Source organism: Lissotriton helveticus, chromosome 4_1 (assembly GCF_964261635.1).
Source record: "Lissotriton helveticus chromosome 4_1, aLisHel1.1, whole genome shotgun sequence".
Classification (NCBI taxonomy): Eukaryota; Metazoa; Chordata; class Amphibia; order Caudata; family Salamandridae; genus Lissotriton; species Lissotriton helveticus.
Genome location: NC_136063.1, coordinates 297,432,422 through 297,451,507, shown reverse-complemented (window position 1 = coordinate 297,451,507; position 19,086 = coordinate 297,432,422). Strand labels below are relative to the sequence as shown.

Sequence of the window (19,086 nt, the reverse complement as noted above, 5' to 3'; positions counted from 1 at the left end):
CCAATGGAAACAATCAACTCAAAGACATTGGAACACAGCCCCCCAGACCTACTACAACATGTCCACTAACACATATTAATCTGCCACCACAGGCCAACCCCTATACAATAGTTATGATTGGGGTGCCAAAACTTGCTGCTAACAGGGAAGAAACACGGGAGGAATTGAGGAACAAAGCAATGCAATGGCTTTCCATACATAGGCCTCTCCCCCCAAATATAACAGGCACCATCCATCATGTCAAAAGAGTAGAGTGGGTGGGTACTCGCTTTAAATCTACAGAGGGTGACTGTATTGTGGTCACCTTCAAATATCTAGGACCGGCGAAATTCATCGCAGGATGGAGAAGCACAGGGACAAAAAGCTTGATTCGAACCATGGGACTTAGCTACTTCTACCCAGTCCGTTCAGATCCCTATAGGAATAAAACAAATTATCACTATACCCAAGAAGGATCTTACAGGACACAGCAGAATAATCAACCCTGGCTGGCCTTTGTCCCACCCTGCCCAGATGCGCCAATGGGCCTAGACCAACATCCATATTCTCACTTATGGGGAAACAAAGTCCATAACTATCAACCAATTGAAACAGCTGAACGCCACGGGCATGGTTACCACCGGGCCTTTAACCACACAACCTCACAATATAATGACTTCGGGTTCCCTACAGCCAATCATTACGATGCTTTCCTCAGCTACGACCTACTGGAGGAGGTAGACTGACTGCCATCTGACCTGTTCCCTGTTTCACTCTCTGCTAAAACAATCTGCCTGGTAGGAAATATGAAGACTCCACTTAAAACTTCTAATCCCCTAGTGGTCATTTCTCCTAATATCACTTGCACAACGAACTTAAAATACTTAGTCAGCCCTAAAGCAAGCCATGCTCTGTCCTCCCTAGTAGACGAGGCAGGTATCTCTTGCTTATCAACAGCTTGTAAATCTCATGTATCACCTGTAACTCCAAGAACGAACTCTGTGTTAAGGGACAACCTAGATCTGTGCTCTCCATTTGCTATAACACCTACATCAAACTTAGCACACTATGCCCCTAACACAATCAAGATACTGTCCTGGAATCTCGCAGGTTTGGCCTCAAAAATTATTGACCCGTCGGGGGAAATTTTTGTCAAAAATTACACCATACTGTGCTTCCAAGAAACATGGCTAATAGAAAACAACATCTTTATTGAGGGCTACCAAAGTTTCTTTGTTCCCGCATCTCCCTCCACCAGCGGCAGAGCAAAGGGGGGATTGGCAATATTCATTAGTCTGTCTCTTAAAATGCAGATCAACCAAGCACAGCTGGATAACAGGAACATGCAGGTACTGTCTCTCAGAAGGGGCAAGAAAGCTATAACTCTAATAAACTTCTACAATTCTGTCGCAAATTCAAACGATTGTAACCTTGTTAGACTTGAAAGTTACCTAAATGAATTTGGTTCAAAACTACCACAGGATAAAATCCTTCTTGGTGACTTTAATACACACATTTGCGGTAATCCTCTCTCAACCATCTTGGGATCCTTGGGCTGCGGACTCAGAACAGGTCCCCACTTCACACACTGCCAGCGAGGAACTAAACTAAACACTCTAACGGATACCATGAACTTGACCATGGCACTATCTATGAAAGACGACTCTTTCTCCTTCAAAGTTCCAACCTACAAAGGATCTGAGTCAGGGTCTTTTATAGATCATATTCTTCTTTCTGCTGGTGTTGCCCAACAGGTTTTAAACTTTGACATTATTGAGAGCATCCATAGTGATCACAATCCTTTGCACCTTGAATTGCAATGCGGCCCCTCAGTGCTCCATAAAAACATTAAGGACCCTGGGGCTCTTAAGTTGGTCAACAATAACCGCCGCTTAAAGTGGAACCTGGTAAACAGCGACAACTTGTATGAGGATGTTGCTTTATATTGTGAACATGAACTTAAGCTCTGTGCCTCAAATTCCGCTTCTCCAGAATCTATTTTATCCGCCTTTGCGGTTGTGTCCAAAAGAATAGAGCAACTACTGACGGTAACAACCAAAGGATCTTTTGCTCAACACCCTCGCTGGTTTGATCATGCTTGTTCCTCTGCAAACCGCAAATTAAAAGCTGCTCTTAAAAACAAACCGAGAGACTCTGCACTTATTAAGGCCCTTCGAACAGACTACAAAAAGGCCCTTGCCTCACGCAAGAAGTCAATTAAAACTAAAACATGGGAATCTTTGCTCGACCCCTCTACTTTGGGCAACAGTTCAAAATTCTGGAGCATAATAAATAAACCACTTTTTGACAACCCAAATGATGAGAGTCTCGGTACAGTTATACCGGAGGATGACTGGATCACTCACTTTGGAGCTATCTTCAAGAGCGACGCCCCACAGTCTCCAGAACCATTTCATCTACCTGTAAGCAACCCGCTACAATTCTCGACTAAAGAAATTGAATTAGGGATACTTGGTCTCTCCAGTAACAAAGCCCCGGGCCCTGACGGTCTTCCACCTGACCTATTCAAATCTAACATCACTTTATGGGCTCCCATTCTTACATCTGTCATCAATGCCGGGGTCGAAGTAGGGGCTCCTAAATCTTGGGGAGCTTCTACTATCGTCCCTGTTTACAAAAAGGGGGACAGAACAAAAGCGGCCTGCTATAGACCAATCTCCTTGATAAACTCTGTTGCGAAGGTAGTGGGTGGGATTCTACTAAAGAGGCTGAATGCATGGGCCAATCAACACAACATAATGACCCCTGCACAATATGGATTCAGACCAGGACACGCAACAACCACACAGTGTCTGAATCTGTATTTAATTAGTGGTAAATACACCCAAGCAAGAGAGGGAACTTTGTATATGGCCTTTATGGACCTTTCCTCTGCTTTTGACTGTGTCGATAGGAGCAAACTATGGGAAGTCCTGCAAAAAATGGGCGTAGAAAATAATTTGATCAATTTTCTGGCTGATCTACACAACGACACCCGTGCTAATGTGCGTTTTACAAGAGACATGAAAGTAACGAGAGATTTTAAAATCAACCGAGGAGTCAGGCAGGGCTGTATATTAGCACCTTTTCTTTTTAACTTATATATTAATGGACTTGAAGATCACCTGATAAAAACAGACACGGATTACCCTCGAATTGGCAAAACAGGCGTACCGGTCCTGCTGTATGCGGACGACGCTGTTCTTTTATCCAGAACCGCACTCGGACTCCAAAAATTACTGGATTATTTTCTTCAATTCATGTCCTTACGTGGCCTAAATATTAACAATTCCAAATCTTTTGTCATGACGGTTGGTTTAACTCCCAAAAAACAATACCCCTTCTCAGTCAACGGGGAAAACATTCCACTTACAAAAACATTCTCGTATCTGGGTGTACTTTGATCATAAACTTAAATGGGGCCCTGCCATAATTAAAAAGAAAGGCGAAATACTGAGGACCAACTCTGGTATAATGGATTTCGCTCGCAAATTGGGTAACACTCCAGTGTCTGCCGTGTTGAAGCTTTATCAGGCAAAAAGTGTTGCGGTGGCATGTTACGGAAGTGAACTGTGGGGGTTTTTACCAGTAGATACCCTAGTAGCTCTCGAAAATAACTTTCTGAAACAGGTCATGAGCTTACCAAAGAGTACCGCAAACTTCTCTATACATGAGGAATTGGGCACCCCGTACCTAGCTGACAAAATTGCTGCAAACCCTCTGCTTTGCTGGTTAAGCTGTTGGCGCAATACAGCGATTCCATTAACTCATAACATCCTAGCTGAAGCCCTTACTTGGGAAGGACAACTTAAGTTACCCTGGATGAAATACATTCGTAATTGCTGGGCAGATTAGATCTTTACTTAACACCCCAGAATGCCACCAAGCAAGATGTCAACTTTGTAAAAAACACCTTTTACTTGAAGCGACAACTCTACAGGGAAGAAACTGAGCTCAAAAAGCCCAGCGTAAGGAGCCATGCACTAACAAAGACCTGTGTGTTCTCTGAACCTTATCTATCGTGGAATATATCCAGATACGAACGCTTCCTGCTGAGCAGATTTCGATTTGATCTCTATCATCTGCTTTTAGCTGTACCAAGTGGAGCCCATAGAGGTCAAGTGTTGCCAGCTTGCGGCTGCGACAACAAGTCTCCGCAAGACTTGGCTCACTTTTTATTCCTATGTCCTTATTACTCAAGTCCACGCAATATGTTTTTAAAACCGTTGCTTAAAAAGATGAATTTTACACAAATTAAGCCCGCACTTCTATACCTTCAAATGTTGCATGAAGACAGTACTTTTTTTATCTGCAAGTTTTTAAAAACAGCCTTAAAGTATAGATCAAGTATGGAAGGATGACTCCAAACTGAATTATAATACAGATACAATTCCGTCTTGATTAAGTATATGCACATAGGACCACTGTATCATGTCTTTTTAATAATCGCTTATTACTTTTTTCTTTTAAGACTATTGGAAGATAAATTTTTCCTTCTATGAATGAACTGTATTTTATTGTATTGTGTGCTTTTATGACTGCTTTCCTGTCAGTCGAATAAAGAAACTTTGATTGATTGATATATATATATAATAAAAAAAGAAGAAAAAAAAGAAAAGAAAAAGGCAGGCAGATCATCAAGCATGCACATCGAGTATAACATAGATATGAATAGACCATGGCAGCATAATGGGATAGAACATTATGACAGCGTTGAGAGCAGTGGGTTAGAAGGGGCCTTAAGCAGGTCGGGATGTGCACGTAGATACTCAGACAGCAGCTCCCAGATGTCCGAGGGCTTAGAAGCAGCCGACAGTTCCTCCGCATGTAGCATAAAGTTGCCCCTACAGTAAATGGCATCTAGTAACCAATCCTGAAGCGTCGGGGCTCGGTTGCAGTCCCAGTTCATAGATACTCTGCGCTTTGCTAGCAACAACATTATGGCCACAAGTTTCTTTCTTATTGCTTTCAGCGGCACATCAAGACCAAGCAAACATAGTCTGGGAGTACATGGCAGTGTGCAGGACACCATTTTGTCTAAATGGTCTATGACTATTGTCCAGAATTGCTGCACCTTCTCACAGCTCCATGCCAAATGTGCAAAGTCTGCGTGGTCTGTCCCACAGCGTCTACACTTAGCGTCTTCTCTCAAATTATATTTACACAGTTTAAGCGGAGTGTGGTACATTTGATGAATATACTTGTAGTGAATAATATGAAGGTTGCCATTGGGGGTGAGTAGTGTAATCAGTGTGCAACTGGCTATCCAGTCTTCCTCCATGAGGGGTGTGCCTAGCAGGGTGGACCATTTATTACGCGCTTTTGTCGTGTCTGCTCCAATCTCCGATTGGATCTGTTTGTATAGTCGGGATATGATATGTGCATGAGTGGTCGATGTCAGCAGCATTTTTAGTGAATGTAGCCTAGGGGGTTCTTCTGGGAAGGAAGGGTAAAATGCCCGGGCAGCAGCTCTCAGTCTATGATAAGTGAATCGAAACAATAGTGTTTGGTTGTTTATGTACGTTAGGTCTTCAGGAGCAAGAAAGGTATTATTCGGGTACAGGTCACCCAGCGTAGTGATGCCCACTTGTTCTAGCTAAGCCATATTGTTTTTGTTCTAGCGTAACTGATAATCCCGGATGGTAATGTAATGGGAGACTGGGGGCATATGTGGGAGTCTTGTGAGCCAACTGGCTAATCCGCTGCCATGCGTGAGAGGTAGTGCGCACGGTGTTGATTTCCTTCAAGTAAAGGTGCGGTCGGTTATGAGACAATATGCTGGTCCGTGGTATCGGGCGAGCGTCACCATCCTCAAATGCCAGGTGGGGCAAGTACCGCACCGGGTGGTACCAGTAATATGCAAAATGTGCCTGAGCACATAGGTAGTAGAGGTATACATCAGGGACTGCAAAGCCTCCTGTACTATATGGGAGGAATAGCGTGTGTAGACTTATTCTAGCTTGTTTCCCTACCCATATTAACTTTACGAAGCCTGTACGAAGTCTAGCGAACACTGATGAGGGGGGAGGGATGGGTATGTTTATGAATAAATAGAGCAGTTTGGGTAGAATTACCATCTTCAGTAGGGAGATTCTGTCGGCCAGAGAGAGAGGAAGTGATATCCATCTCTGTATCCGTGCTTCAATGTGGTCAATGGCCGTCCCATAGTTTTGTCTTATTACTAATTCTGCATCCCTATGTACCCAAATTCCCAAATATTTAATTGGATCATCTTGCCAGACGCGGGGGAAGTCTAGTTGTGGAGCTTCTGTGCTTTCAGTTAAGGGGATTACAGCAGATTTATTCCAGTTTATATGGAGGCCAGAGGGTCGGCCGAACTTCACATACTCTCGGAGCAGTGGGGATAGTTTATTTTCAGGGTCACGAAGGTATAAGACCATATCGTCTGCATAAAGCGATATGCTAATGGGGCGCATTTGGAATCGAAGGGAAGCATGGGCATAGTGTTGGTGGATTTTACAGGCCAGAGGTTCCAATACAATCGAAAAAAGGAGAGGGGAGAGCGGGCATCCCTGCCTGGTGCCCCGTTGGATAGGTACGGGGTCTGAGATGTGCCCATTAATTTTTATGCGTGCTGTTGGGTTTGTGTATAGGAGAGTGATCCACGGTAACAGTCGCGTGGGAAGGCCAATCTGTCGCAGAATTGTAAACATGTATGGCCACTCTACAGAGTCAAAGGCCTTGGCAGCGTCTAGTAACACCGCCACGGCACGAAGATCTGGGTTCAGTTGGTGTAAAAGAGCAAAGATCGTACGCAAGTTGTGTGTGGTGGATCTGTCAGGAATAAAACCTCAGTCTAGAGGCTATAATCTTAGCTAGTATCTTAACGTCTGTATTTATCAACGATAGGGGGCGATATGATTCCGGCTGTGATGGACTTTTGTCTGGTTTCAAAATCGCCACTATGAGCGCTTCCCTCAATGTCTGCGGAAGAGTGCCATTTTCATATGCCTCATCGTACATTTCGAGGAGATGTGGAATTATCTCCTCCGAATAGGCTTTATAAAATTCACCGGTGAACCCGTCTGGTCCCGGTGCTTTCCCATTTGGTAATGCCTTAATGGCTGCCAGTGTTTCCTCCTCTGTTATGGGCTGTGCAAGGTAGTCTCTGTGGGCATCCGCCAGCCACACCAGCGCTATGTCTTCGATATACTGTAGTGTTTCAGACTCTGTGGCTGTATGTTGGGTGGTGTAGAATTTTCCATATGTTTGTGCAAAGGTAGTGTCCCGGGGTGTCATAGTGTGTTCGTCCCATCTCATCCTCTATCAGTGTAATCGAATGTTGCTTGTGTTCTGTATGTATTTTCTGCGCTAGAACGCGTCCAGGGCGTCCCCCCTCTCCTAGTCTACGTGCCCTATTACGCCTCGATGTGTATCTTATTTCATCATCAGCTAGTGCGTTGTAACGTGTGACCTCCTCTCGCAGCGTCCCTAGCGGGACCGCATTATGTGTAGAGTCATACTCCGCTTCTAGTGTACAAATTTTGTTCTCGCAGTTTTGCAGCTGCATTCGTATGTCTTTCAGTATCCCTGCAGAGGTGCTAATGCAGATCCCTCGTATCTTTGCCTTGAAGGCCTCCCATAGTGTACCTGCACTGTCTACAGATTTGGCGTTTTGGGTAAAGAAGTCCTCTATGGCAGTGTGTATTGTCTCCTTGTATAAGGGGTCTAGCAACGCCATGGCATTTAAACGCCACACAAAAGGGGGGGGCATATATGTGGGGACATTCAGGGACATGGTGATAATGTCTTGGGTAGATGTTGAATATCTGTGGCCCAGGTGGATGCGTGATCTGTCAGTAACGAGTAGTCTAGCCTTGACCAACTGTTATGTTGGCGAGTAGCGCAGTAGCGCAGGTCTTCCCGTTCAGGTCAGTCGAGTTGGTTATATATATGGCATGTGTGCACCCAGGATTTTGAAAGGATAGGGGCTTGATTCGGAGAGCTCGCCTAAAGCGCGGCCATTTCCAAGCGCGGCAAGCTCCGCCCCCATGCGCATTACAAATTTAAATAAATAAATAAACTACCTCAATCCAAGGATTTGGCTATATAGTCCAAAATAAAGCAAATCTTGCACAAATCTGTCATTTCCCTCAAACTTCTGGAAAGGATTGTAGGCCTTCTGTCTTCAATATAAGCGGTCTTCTTCAATACAGGAGGTTCAAGATTTGTTCTGTCTGAAAAGGTCTTTCTTTTTGAGAAGTAATTCCTTTGATTTAAAAAAAATATATTAGATTTCAATAACAAAACAACTAAGAAGGATGCAAAGTTCAAAATACCAGGTATTCAGATGTAATTAATTTGGATCAGGACTCACAGCTGAAGCTTTAATATTGACAAGATCAACTAGACGCCTGAAATGGAAGAACTATTTTTGCTTCTGTCTCAGATCTAGTATTAGAATTAAATGCAAGTCTCACAGATCGGAGCACCAAATGTGGGCGGTTCTTGACATGAAGCACATTGTCCTCAAAGAAATCCTCTCTTCATATAAATTATTTAGAGCTTTGACAATGAATGTGAATTATGGAAAAAACGAAAACTGAGATACCAAATGATGGAAAACCAATTTTAAGCAAAGATGATATTAAAGTTTTAAAGGAAAGATCATTTTAAATGAAACATCCAAAATTACACACTTGGGAAAAGGTTAGGAGTAGCAAGTGTTTTTGGGTTCAGGGATGGGTGATGTTTAGGGGCTATGAGGGACTTTTAGGGTTTTTAGTGTTCATGTATGGATGGAGTTTAGGGTTGGACGAGGGTTTTGTTTGGGGATCAGGCATGGGTGAAGGTTAGGGAGGTGATGGGGATTTTAGGGTTTACAGATGAGTGAGTTTAGGGTGGCGAGGGGCTTTTAGGGTTCAAGGATGGGTGGCGTGTAGGGGTGTTGAGGTTCTTTAGTGTTTACGGAGGGGTTGAGTTTAGGGCAGGGTAGTGCTTTTAAGGTTCAGTGATGACTAGAGTTGTGGTATAGTGCAGGGATTTTAGTGTTCAGGAATGGGTGGAGTTTAGGGATAATTGATGTTTATATGTAGAAAGGGTTTTTAGGGTTCATGGTTGGGGAGTTTAGCGGTAGTGAGAAGTTGGTGGGGTCATGTATGGGTGGCTTTCATGGGTGGATTTAGTTTTTTTTAGGTTCAGGTATGAGTGGTGTTTACGGGTGGTTAGGGGCTTTGAATGGATCAGGAATGAGCTTGATTTTTAATTGCAGAAAGGGTTTGTTAGGGGTCAGGAATGGGTGGAGTTTAGGGGTAGTGAGGGGGATTTAGGTTAAGAGATGTGTAGACTTTAGGAGTAGCAAGGGGTTTTAAGATTCAGAAATGGTTGCAGTTTAGAGGTCAGATATGGGTGGCGTTTAAGTGTGGTGAGGGTGTTTTAGGGTTCTGTAATGGGTGGAGATTGGGGTTAGAAAGGGCTTTTAAGTATGTGGAGACATTTTTAGGTACAGAGACGGATGGTGTTTAGGAGTGGTGAGCGTACAGTGAATTAAAAGCACCCAAAGTAATTGTTTGACAATGTAAGAGATATAAATCCGAAACAATGCCCCCTGACATAAAGGATTGAAATAAATAAGTTTGACAAAAAAATTCTGAAAATAAGACCAGTAACCATTTAATATACGCCTTAAAAAATAAAGATATAAAAAAAGCCAATTAAAAAAAACGGGCATTTAATTAATTGGTTTCAATGAAATGGTAAATGCCATTCATGTCATTCATGTCATGGTGGGATTTATTGATCCAGCCAGGAGAGAAGGTGGGCTGGATTTGAATGGGCTGCTAGTCAGAAAGCTTCCTCATTAATGGGATGGATGGAACAGGAAATTCGGAGCAGATTATCAATACATAATTTGGAGCCCAGATGATGTCCAAGTGTGGACGAAACACGTTGGCAGATTGATTTGTTACTATATTGTATGGATCTAACAATTTGAAAGGTTTTTTAAATAAACCACAGAGTTTGAAATTCATCAAAGACTGCCTATGAACTCCTTTTTTCGCACAAAACCAATACTTGAATAATAGATTTGTGAACATTGGAAACCGAGGCGCTCCTTTCAGAATAGGTTATGAGTAAGTGCCACACATCCTGAAAATTTCCATTAAACCATTCAGTTGAAATGGGTTCTCAGTAATAGTATACCATCAAATTGTTTTCCATTAAATTACAAACAACCACATGAATCAGCTATGCGGGGGGTGGAAGAGGGGAGTTAATTGGGAGTTGAGGGGGCAGTTTTCAAACAGAAGTCGGGTAGATAAAAGTATCAGGAATGGGTTCCTAAGAAATGTTTAATGCTGAGAAGCGGCTAACAACGACAATCTGAACCACTGTACCATAAGTACTAACCATGTTATGGACTCACTATGGTTATCTCAAATCATGGTTAAGCATGTATACATGGACCAATGGTGAAAAATTAAAATGCCAATAAAATCTGTTTAAAAAACAAACAAACAAAACACATAAATCGGCTAGAGAGTCTGCCACCTAAACATGCTGTATTCAGGATATGGGCATGAAGCTTCTCCCACATTCCGCCCATCTTTTTAATTGGCTCCTGTTACTGCACTTTGTAAATGGTGGCTTCTTAGTAGTCCCTCCTTAGTACCTCCTTTTCTCCTGTTGTAACCTCCCATAAGAACTGTCCCTGTTACATGCCTTATTACTTAGTATGTTTTATTTACGGTTTTTGAGCACTAGTTTCTAAAATTTCTTTCTTCTAGCTGCTGTTGCAGATACGTCCGGCTCTCGCCAACACGCCTGATTGCCTCACAGCTCGGCGCCCGATCATGGACTGTGTGCTTCATCTTTGAAAGATGCCCCTTCCCCCTTTACGGACAGCCGCAGCGTTTCATATTTGAGAAGGCTTTTACATTAGTTGCGTTCTCTTTAAGCAACCATGCGCCTTTGTTTACTTTTGCACTTGCTTTGCTGCTTCACGGTCACCCGCTGCGCTTGATTCTTTTAAACGACTTCTTTACGTGACTGCACAGCCGATATGGACACTGCAATTGATACTAGTCTGGTACCACACCCCCTGCTCCACCTCACTCTCTACTGCCATCACGATGTACTCATTCGGTTGTAGAGAGAGACGAGGCGCCGGTGCTTGGCGTCTCCTCGCTTGTTATTTGCATCATCATGCAAATAAATTTAATATGCATGGGCGCTGGGCTTGATGTTGTAGCATGGCGCCACAATGATCATTACTGTTTTTTTATCAACAAACCGAGACCTCCCAGTCCCCCGCCCGTCACTAGCCTGCGAGAAGGGACACAACACGAGTTTTTCTGTTTGCCTGTGCATTTGTTTTAAGGACCTGTATCCGTTTACGAGAAAGCAAAGATGTCTTTTAAAAGGAGCAGCCTCTCATCTGTTTATCTCACCAGTTCCACTGTGGAGCCATAGAGCCTGGTCATTGCAAACTGTTCCTAGCTCGGTCCCTAGGGTTAGAGACTAGGTGAAATAAATAATGAACTACAAAAGTGAATACTGTTATTGTGATTATAATTGCATTTAAATAATGCTTAATATCCCTGACGAGGTATCGAAGTTATGTCACACTGGTGAATACAACTGTAAAAAGATGATATTTGTAGTAACTGCACAAGAAGTACCACCGAAACTCATAAATATGTTGGAAAATAAGGTGAAATACTTGGTAAATAATAAAAATGTTAAACTTTGAACTAATTTCACCTTCATTGCCTAATTCAGAATCCTCGCATGTTATTTAAACCAGCAACAAACCTTAGTAGTATTTACATTTTTATCGACTATAGACAGATTACTCCAGCATGAATATTATCCAACACCAAGGCCAAATGTTTTGGCGTGCATGTCTCTTACTCTTAGTAACCTAGTAAAGCTATTCGTTACAGTTCAATGGCCCTTCATAATGACACAGTAAGGTCACTGCCTGTTTTGCTTTTAAAGTTTGTTCACCCTAAGTTGGCAGGGTATGCTCAGACGTGAGTCCCTTGCTCACTTTGCCACTGGAGTCAAGCAAGCCCGGCTGAAGACGGCTGTAATGCCAGAAACCGGTCCTGGGAAGCTTGATTCCGGTCCAGGGAAGACATGGCTTGGCAGTTCGGGCTGGACTGTTCCCATGAGGCACAGGGTCAGACTGATTTGCATATGGCCATGTCTGAACTGGGGGGACGGAGTGAGCTAAAGAACGGTGATGGATTAAACCCAGATCAGTTGACTGGGGGTGAGTGTTTGTATTGTCAACGCTCCGTCCATCACCACCTTTGGTTTTTCTTTGCTTTTAAAGTTGCACATTCCTCCATGACTTGCAAAATAGTGCTTCCCCATGCCTACCCTCCATACCATCATCCTCTATAAAGATACGCGATTGGTTTCTCTAGTAAATGGGTGCGGGATACATTGGGCTTTCTTCTTTCGTCACTCTAGATTCTTATAGAGGTGGGCAAGCGAACAAACTAACAGAGTCCAGTCAATGATCCGGTTTGGTTCTAGAAGCCTGTGCACAAGATGGCCCATGAAAAACGGGTCAAACTACACAAAGAATACATCTTGGCCCATAATAACAACAAAAATCTCTCTGCATAAGAGCAACAATAACCTGGACACATACCCTTCCTTTGACAAAAGAAAACACTTCACTCCAAGGGTATCAGGCCTTTCCACAAAACCGAGTAGAACAAACATTTGCAATGCAATAGGTATCGCATTAATGAAAGTTTGAGCTATTGGCATTGCAAATAATAATGCAATGCCTGTAGCTCAAACTTTCAGTAATGAGAGATCTATGCATTGCAAATCCTTGTTATTAAATACACTGAATTATTTGTTTTCCTTTAACTATGTACTCTAATCATGGTTAGCTTCAATTATTATTCCTGTGCTCAAGAAGGGTAAAAGGTGCAATTATAAACGCTATTGCCCAATGTCACTTAGTAACTCATCAATTAAGGTATTGGGAAGGGTTTTGATGAATAGGATTCATAATTGGGTGGACACGATTGCCATTACCACTTTCACCAGGGTATGGGAACAATAAAAGGGTGGCTTTCAACTTCTAGCTGCTTTCAATTAAATATACCAATGCTTTACGTGACTTGTTACCTCTAGCCTTTATGGGCGTAACAACTGTGTTTGATAGAGTGAACCACTTAAAGGTGTGGGAAATCCTACAGACTATGGAAGTAAAAGAGCCCACTGTGAAGCTTCTACAGAAGATTCTCTGTGGAATGTATCCTAGAGTGAGATATGCCCTCAAGGATAGCTCTCAGTCCCTGTTCTAGAGGGGGTACGCCACGGAAGTATGTTGGCTCATTATTGTTTGCATTATATGCCAACCACTTAGAAGTCTTGTTGAAGATTTTAGACCCCAATACTCAGAGAATAAATAACAGAACTATCCCAGTACTTCTCAATGCAGATGACACTTAATTATAGGCCAGAATGGCCAAAGGTCTAAAGCATCTGATAGTAGGCTTTATGGATGACCTAAACTTGTCTACCAACTTTAAAACGTCTTTTGAATTTACTCAGAGTCCTTATGCCACTAAGTCTAGGGTGATTTCTGTCAAGGGCCACGTGTTAACAAAAGACACACCCTCCATGATTCTGCGATTTGCAAACAAATCGCAGCATTGGGACTTTGTAAAAATCCTGCACATTTTACAAATCTCCCCACAAAAATCTTGTAAAAAAACATTTTTATAACAACCTTTTCATGACCCTTGGCTGTCGTACTGGGTCAGTAAAAGGCTGGTGGGCAGGAAAGCAGTGTTTTAATTCTCTCTCCTGCTGTGCAGAGCGAATGACGGCACTACGGGCTTCCTAGAGGCAGACCCAGCCTCGAAGAGGCTTAAACGAACCACCACTTACGTGCACTCACCACTCCGCCCTTGCACCAGTCTGCATTTGTATTCTTTCTCACCCCTTCCCCATCACCTTTTCCCCGAGAATCTCCCTGATTAGGTTACATATTCAGGATACCCAAATGAGATAAATCTCCTTCAGATTAATGTAAATGGTTATCGTTTTCGTGGCTAGTGGTTATGGTGAATGTCTTGGACTCATACACCAGTGTTGACACTTCTACACATCTGCAAAAAGTCGGAGCAAACCCAGCCTCCAAGTCTCTTAAGCAGACTGTCATTTCAATCCTACCTCGCAAATTATGTATTCGTAAGACCAGTTATGATAAAGCATGTAATAGCAACCACTTGGTAGCATAGTGTGCCTATTTCTTGATAATGTCAATAAAAACATAAAAAAAAGTTGATGCAAAAGGGAAGCCTGAAAGGCTTATAAATTGAAGTTATGACAAACCAGAAAATGGCCTGCAGTATCTCACCATTTCTAGCCTCCTTCCCACTCTTTCCCCTCCTGCACCACCCCCATCCTCTGGGCAACATGAACTATATGCAACTGCAGGAAGCTGTTAAATAGCCCCTCCGCCCTCCTCCCACTTTCCAATAAAATGAGGGGATGGAGGAAGCCACATTAACAGCTCCCTCCAATAGAATGTATTTGACGCTGGGAAGAGACATTCAGAAAGGTGCCAGAGACCACAAGTTTTAAATTGAATTCTGCACTCTCTCTGGCATCAAACGTCACTCTTTCCAGCTTGGGCTTGCTGCACGATGCTGGTTTGCTGGTTGGGCCACAGTATTTTTGAGACAGACTCATTGTGCTCTTGATGCAAAAATACCACAAATTTTGGCCAAAATGTTATGGTTTTGTAGCCGTAAACATTTGGAAACCAGTCTGCGATGTGGGTCTAAAAAGAACCAAATTTGACATACTCTGGTGTATGTTTTGTTAACTCAATCTACTGGGCTTCTCAGATCCATTAAAGATGACTGCAATTTATTAGGTTCATGCAGACAGTCTATAATCTTTCAACATAAATAGACAGAAAACCTCTGAACTGGATTTTAGTAACCTAAATGTATTTCTGTTATGTCTTATGGTGCAGGTGTATGGCACGTAGTTGATGTGAGCCCTCAGCAAAGAGAAGAAAGACTGATTGGACGCTCTCAGAGTGCATCTCACTTTTAAACAAGGAACGTGATCTGAAGTATCTGAAGGGCATTATCCAGGTGCCATCTCTTGCTTTATGGATCTCTGTTTGTTCCAATAAAACATCAAGTTATTGTTGTATATTATCCATGATTCCTTAAACTTGAATAGCATTAAGAAGTATGAGAAAACATATGTATTTCTGAAATGTACACAAGATACTGAGTTTAGAAACAGTAGTTATTTGTACATCACTGAATTTGTAGTGACCAATAAGTTTATGTGCCTCAAGCGGGCATTTTGAAAAAGGTCTTCTTTCTTGGACACTGGCTTACTTTTGGAAGCCACAAATGCTAAGAAATCTGATTGGTAATTATAAATGCTCTACTATTCTGAGTTCCCAAAAGTATACCACTTCAATGGCTCAGTCTAGCGCCTGCGAAACAAAATGCCCCATAACATGACCTGGAGACATAAAATTTCACCCAGCAAAATGAATATTTTTTTCAGAGTGTTCGTTGCTGGGGATTTTGGGCTTTAGCTCAGCTACCACTCAAGGAAACCTAGCATACCCAGACATTTCTGAACAGTGAACAAACAGGGGAGTCCAGAGTGGTGGGAATCTTTAGGGATCCACAAATTTAATACCAGACAGCATTCCCACAAGTCTCTCAAGAAAAATGGTATGCCACTTGTGTAGGTAAAGAAACTACAAGGTACAAGAAAGGGCCCAAAACGGAACTTGGACAGTTCATGTTTTTACACTCAAAACCAACCCTCTTTTGCAATGTGGGTAGCTGCTCAGCCGCACACAGGAAAGCCTACAAAACCCTGACATTTCTAAAACTAGACAGGGTGGTGTGACTTGTGTGGATCTCATGTTTTGTTTTGATCCTGAAGCCATTGCAAACCTCAACCTTTGGCAAAAAAAACTACACACTTCCTCACCCCCTAGCATTCCCAAACGTCTCCTGATAACCCCGGTACTCCACTTTTCTTGGTGGGCCTAACGCTCGCAGTAGGAAAGGGCCCAAAATGCAACATGGATAGAACATTTTTTCTACTAAAAAACAAAGCTTTTTATCCAATTTGGGGAGCTGTGGATATTAGACCATAGTTCAACTGGAAACCAGAGAAACGTTATTTGTTAATATTTATATGTATTCCTTTAAATACATAAATACAGTGTTCATTTTGAATATAGTACTTTACAACACAGATTTTACACCGCAATACATTCACAATGCACTGCCATTACAGTGCAAGTCGTTAGAATGACTTGCGCTAGATGGCGTGCAGGACTTAGAAATAGTATGATTTACTATTCCAACTCCAGTGTGTGCAACAGTAGGGAAGGTGTTGGAATAGTAAATCATACTATTCCTTAGTCTAGAGCGCCATCTAGCACAAGTCGTTGTAATGACTTGCGTTGTAATGGAACTGCGTTGTAACAACGCAGTCGTTGTTAACAACCGCGTTGTGAATGTATCGCGGTGTAAAATCCGGGATGTAAAGGTTGTTTCCCGTTCACTTTAAGTTTTGTTTTGAGCAATTACACCCAACTCTTATTCGAGTCTGTTTAGTTCACGCAATCTGATAGATTGTTGGTGATGGGGATTGTAAGCCAGTTGGAGAAGGATACTGATGTATGTCAGGGGAAGGATAGAGCTATATATAATTTTCTGAATGAATATATTGCTTTTCTTCTCAGATCTATCATTACAAATGGCGACAAGCTGGCTTATTAAACGTTTTTGGGTGTTTCATAGCCTTGAGAGCCATCCTCCCAGCTCCATACCCATGTTGTGCCCTCCACCCTTTTTAGGTTGTTTATTAAATTCTCCCTGTGCCTCCAATTAATTTTTCAGAGGTGTGCTCACTTGCATAATAGTTGGCATTTGAAGACATTTCTGTAGTTTATGTACATTAATATATGATTTAATTTTCGACTTAGTTTCGAGTTTTCTTCATCAATGTACACATTTTATTTATAACCCACACACACACTAATATCATCATCATCATCATTGTTACACATTTATAAGGGTCATTCATATCGTGAACATTAAGTGCTTTATTATTATTTCAATATCTACATGCTATTTTTTACAATGTTCTTTAATTTGATACACTTACCTATTTCAGGTGTGTATTACTCATTCACACTTTGTTAATTTAATATATTTTTCATCATTTAATTATTACGATTTCAGGGCATAGTTGTAGTTCCCTGTCAACATGCCAATTGACCCAACTTAAAAAATCCTCCAATCAAAAAGTGCTCCACCTGTTTCTTGGAAGATGTGGAAAGAGCAATAAATGTCACGTTTACAGCAATTGATGGTGACAGAAAAATGCATTTTATTACATTGCCTCGGTTCAAGTGGTCAAGCAGTCTTTAGATCACTACCTCCCAGTGCACCAGCAGATGAAACATATCTTATGAGTTTGATGAAATCATGCAAAGATTAGAAAGAAAGGGTAAAACACAGAAGTAGTGTGACATTATAGGGGTACCACTTTTATACTAAAGCACAGATAATCTTTTGATGAGTTTCTCACTGCTTTGAGGGTCCTGGCCAAGTCATGTAATGTTGGTTTTTGCAGAGTAAGAAATGATTAGAGATCAGTTAATAGTCAATACTAATTAAAAAAGGATTCAGTAACAGTTGTGGATTTTGGGTGATCCTAAATTAGAGGAGACTATGAAAACAGCAAAAGTCATTGAACAAAAAATGTCACGGATGGGCCAGAGAAGCTAATGAAGACCAAGGACAAAGGAAAAATACTCGATATATGGGTCTATTAAGGGATCAAAAAAAGACAGGAGTGGTGAAAGGAATAGTGGAAGTAGGTTAGCTTGTTATCGATGTGGCAGTTCATTTCACGTTGCATTTTTCAAGAACTGTTCGACTGTCGGTAATTAATGCAAAGTGTGTGGTAATCATGGTTATTTTGCCAAAAATGTAAGAATACAAAGTATAATCCCAAAACACAGGTGGCACAGGTGGGTGAAAAGGTTAATGTTGAAGTTGACTGTGGAAATATTAAAGACATGATACTAGGCATTAGAAGTGTCCATACTGTTGCGAACAAAGATGACCCCAATCTTCCATTTTAATCTATCCAACTCTCCCACTCCAATCTACCCCACTCCTATCTGCTGCAATCCACCCCACTCCATTCTACCCTTCTCAACACACACTCCAGTCTACTCCAATGTTTTTTTAAGCAGGCAAAATATAAAATACGCAAAATTAAAGTTTCTGGTAAGACCAACTAAAAGCAACTGGTAAGTACGGGCTCACTTTCATTATTAACAAGCCAAAATGACATTAAGGATATTATTTGCTTAATGAAATCTTAATAATATTACCTTGTCCTGATTAAAGAAGCACAAGCTTTCATCCTCAGTTCGTTAACATCCTTCTGTGCACAGGCTTCTAAAGGTAGATGAGTACTTCCATTCTTCGAAGAGGGATGGAATGTAGCTTCTGTTGTTTGCTGGTCACTCTTACAACAGGAGGTCGAGAAGGATGTGCTTGAGCCAGAGGATTCCTTACTGAGGTGTTCTTTATGAGATTGGGAATCAGTCCTTTCGCCATTACATAATCCAACTGACATAATGTCCTCACCTTGGCTGTTCTCAGTCTGGGCTACTTTATCCTCAAAGTTACTCTTTGCATTAAAAGATGCCTGTGTAGCTTGCAGAATGTCCATGTATGCCTCGGCGAGCATCTTCCAATACCATGGATTAAAAGGGTGCAAAGTTATTAGCTGCTGTAGGCAAGAGCTGACCCTTTGTACATTCGTCGTACTATGGTAAATAGAAATCTGCAAGTTTAGTACAGATGTCAAATGATCTGTATTTGTTGAGCCACATCTCTAGTTAAGAAACAAAAAAGAGAGTTCAGTTATATATTAAAAAAAAATGTTTTAAAAGGACATACACATTAAAGTCTTTCTGTGGCAAGAAAAATGCTGTATTGTTTTAACAGTTTATATGTAATACAAAATAACAACATTGTTTTATACAAATAGAAAAATTGAAAAGTCAGGATTAAACAATTTTATACACATTCT

The 19,086-nt window shown here is 41.7% G+C and overlaps 1 protein-coding gene across 1 annotated transcript in view; it reads right to left on the bottom strand.

The window, feature by feature from the left end:
- Window positions 1-19,086, bottom strand: part of C4_1H8orf76 (chromosome 4_1 C8orf76 homolog) — a 179,496-nt gene that overhangs the window by 71,440 nt on the left and 88,970 nt on the right. The window contains exon 4 of the mRNA XM_078686821.1: window positions 18,380-18,888. Within this exon, the coding sequence (XP_078542947.1) occupies window positions 18,380-18,888 (509 nt within the window). The remainder of the gene's footprint in view (window positions 1-18,379; window positions 18,889-19,086) is intronic.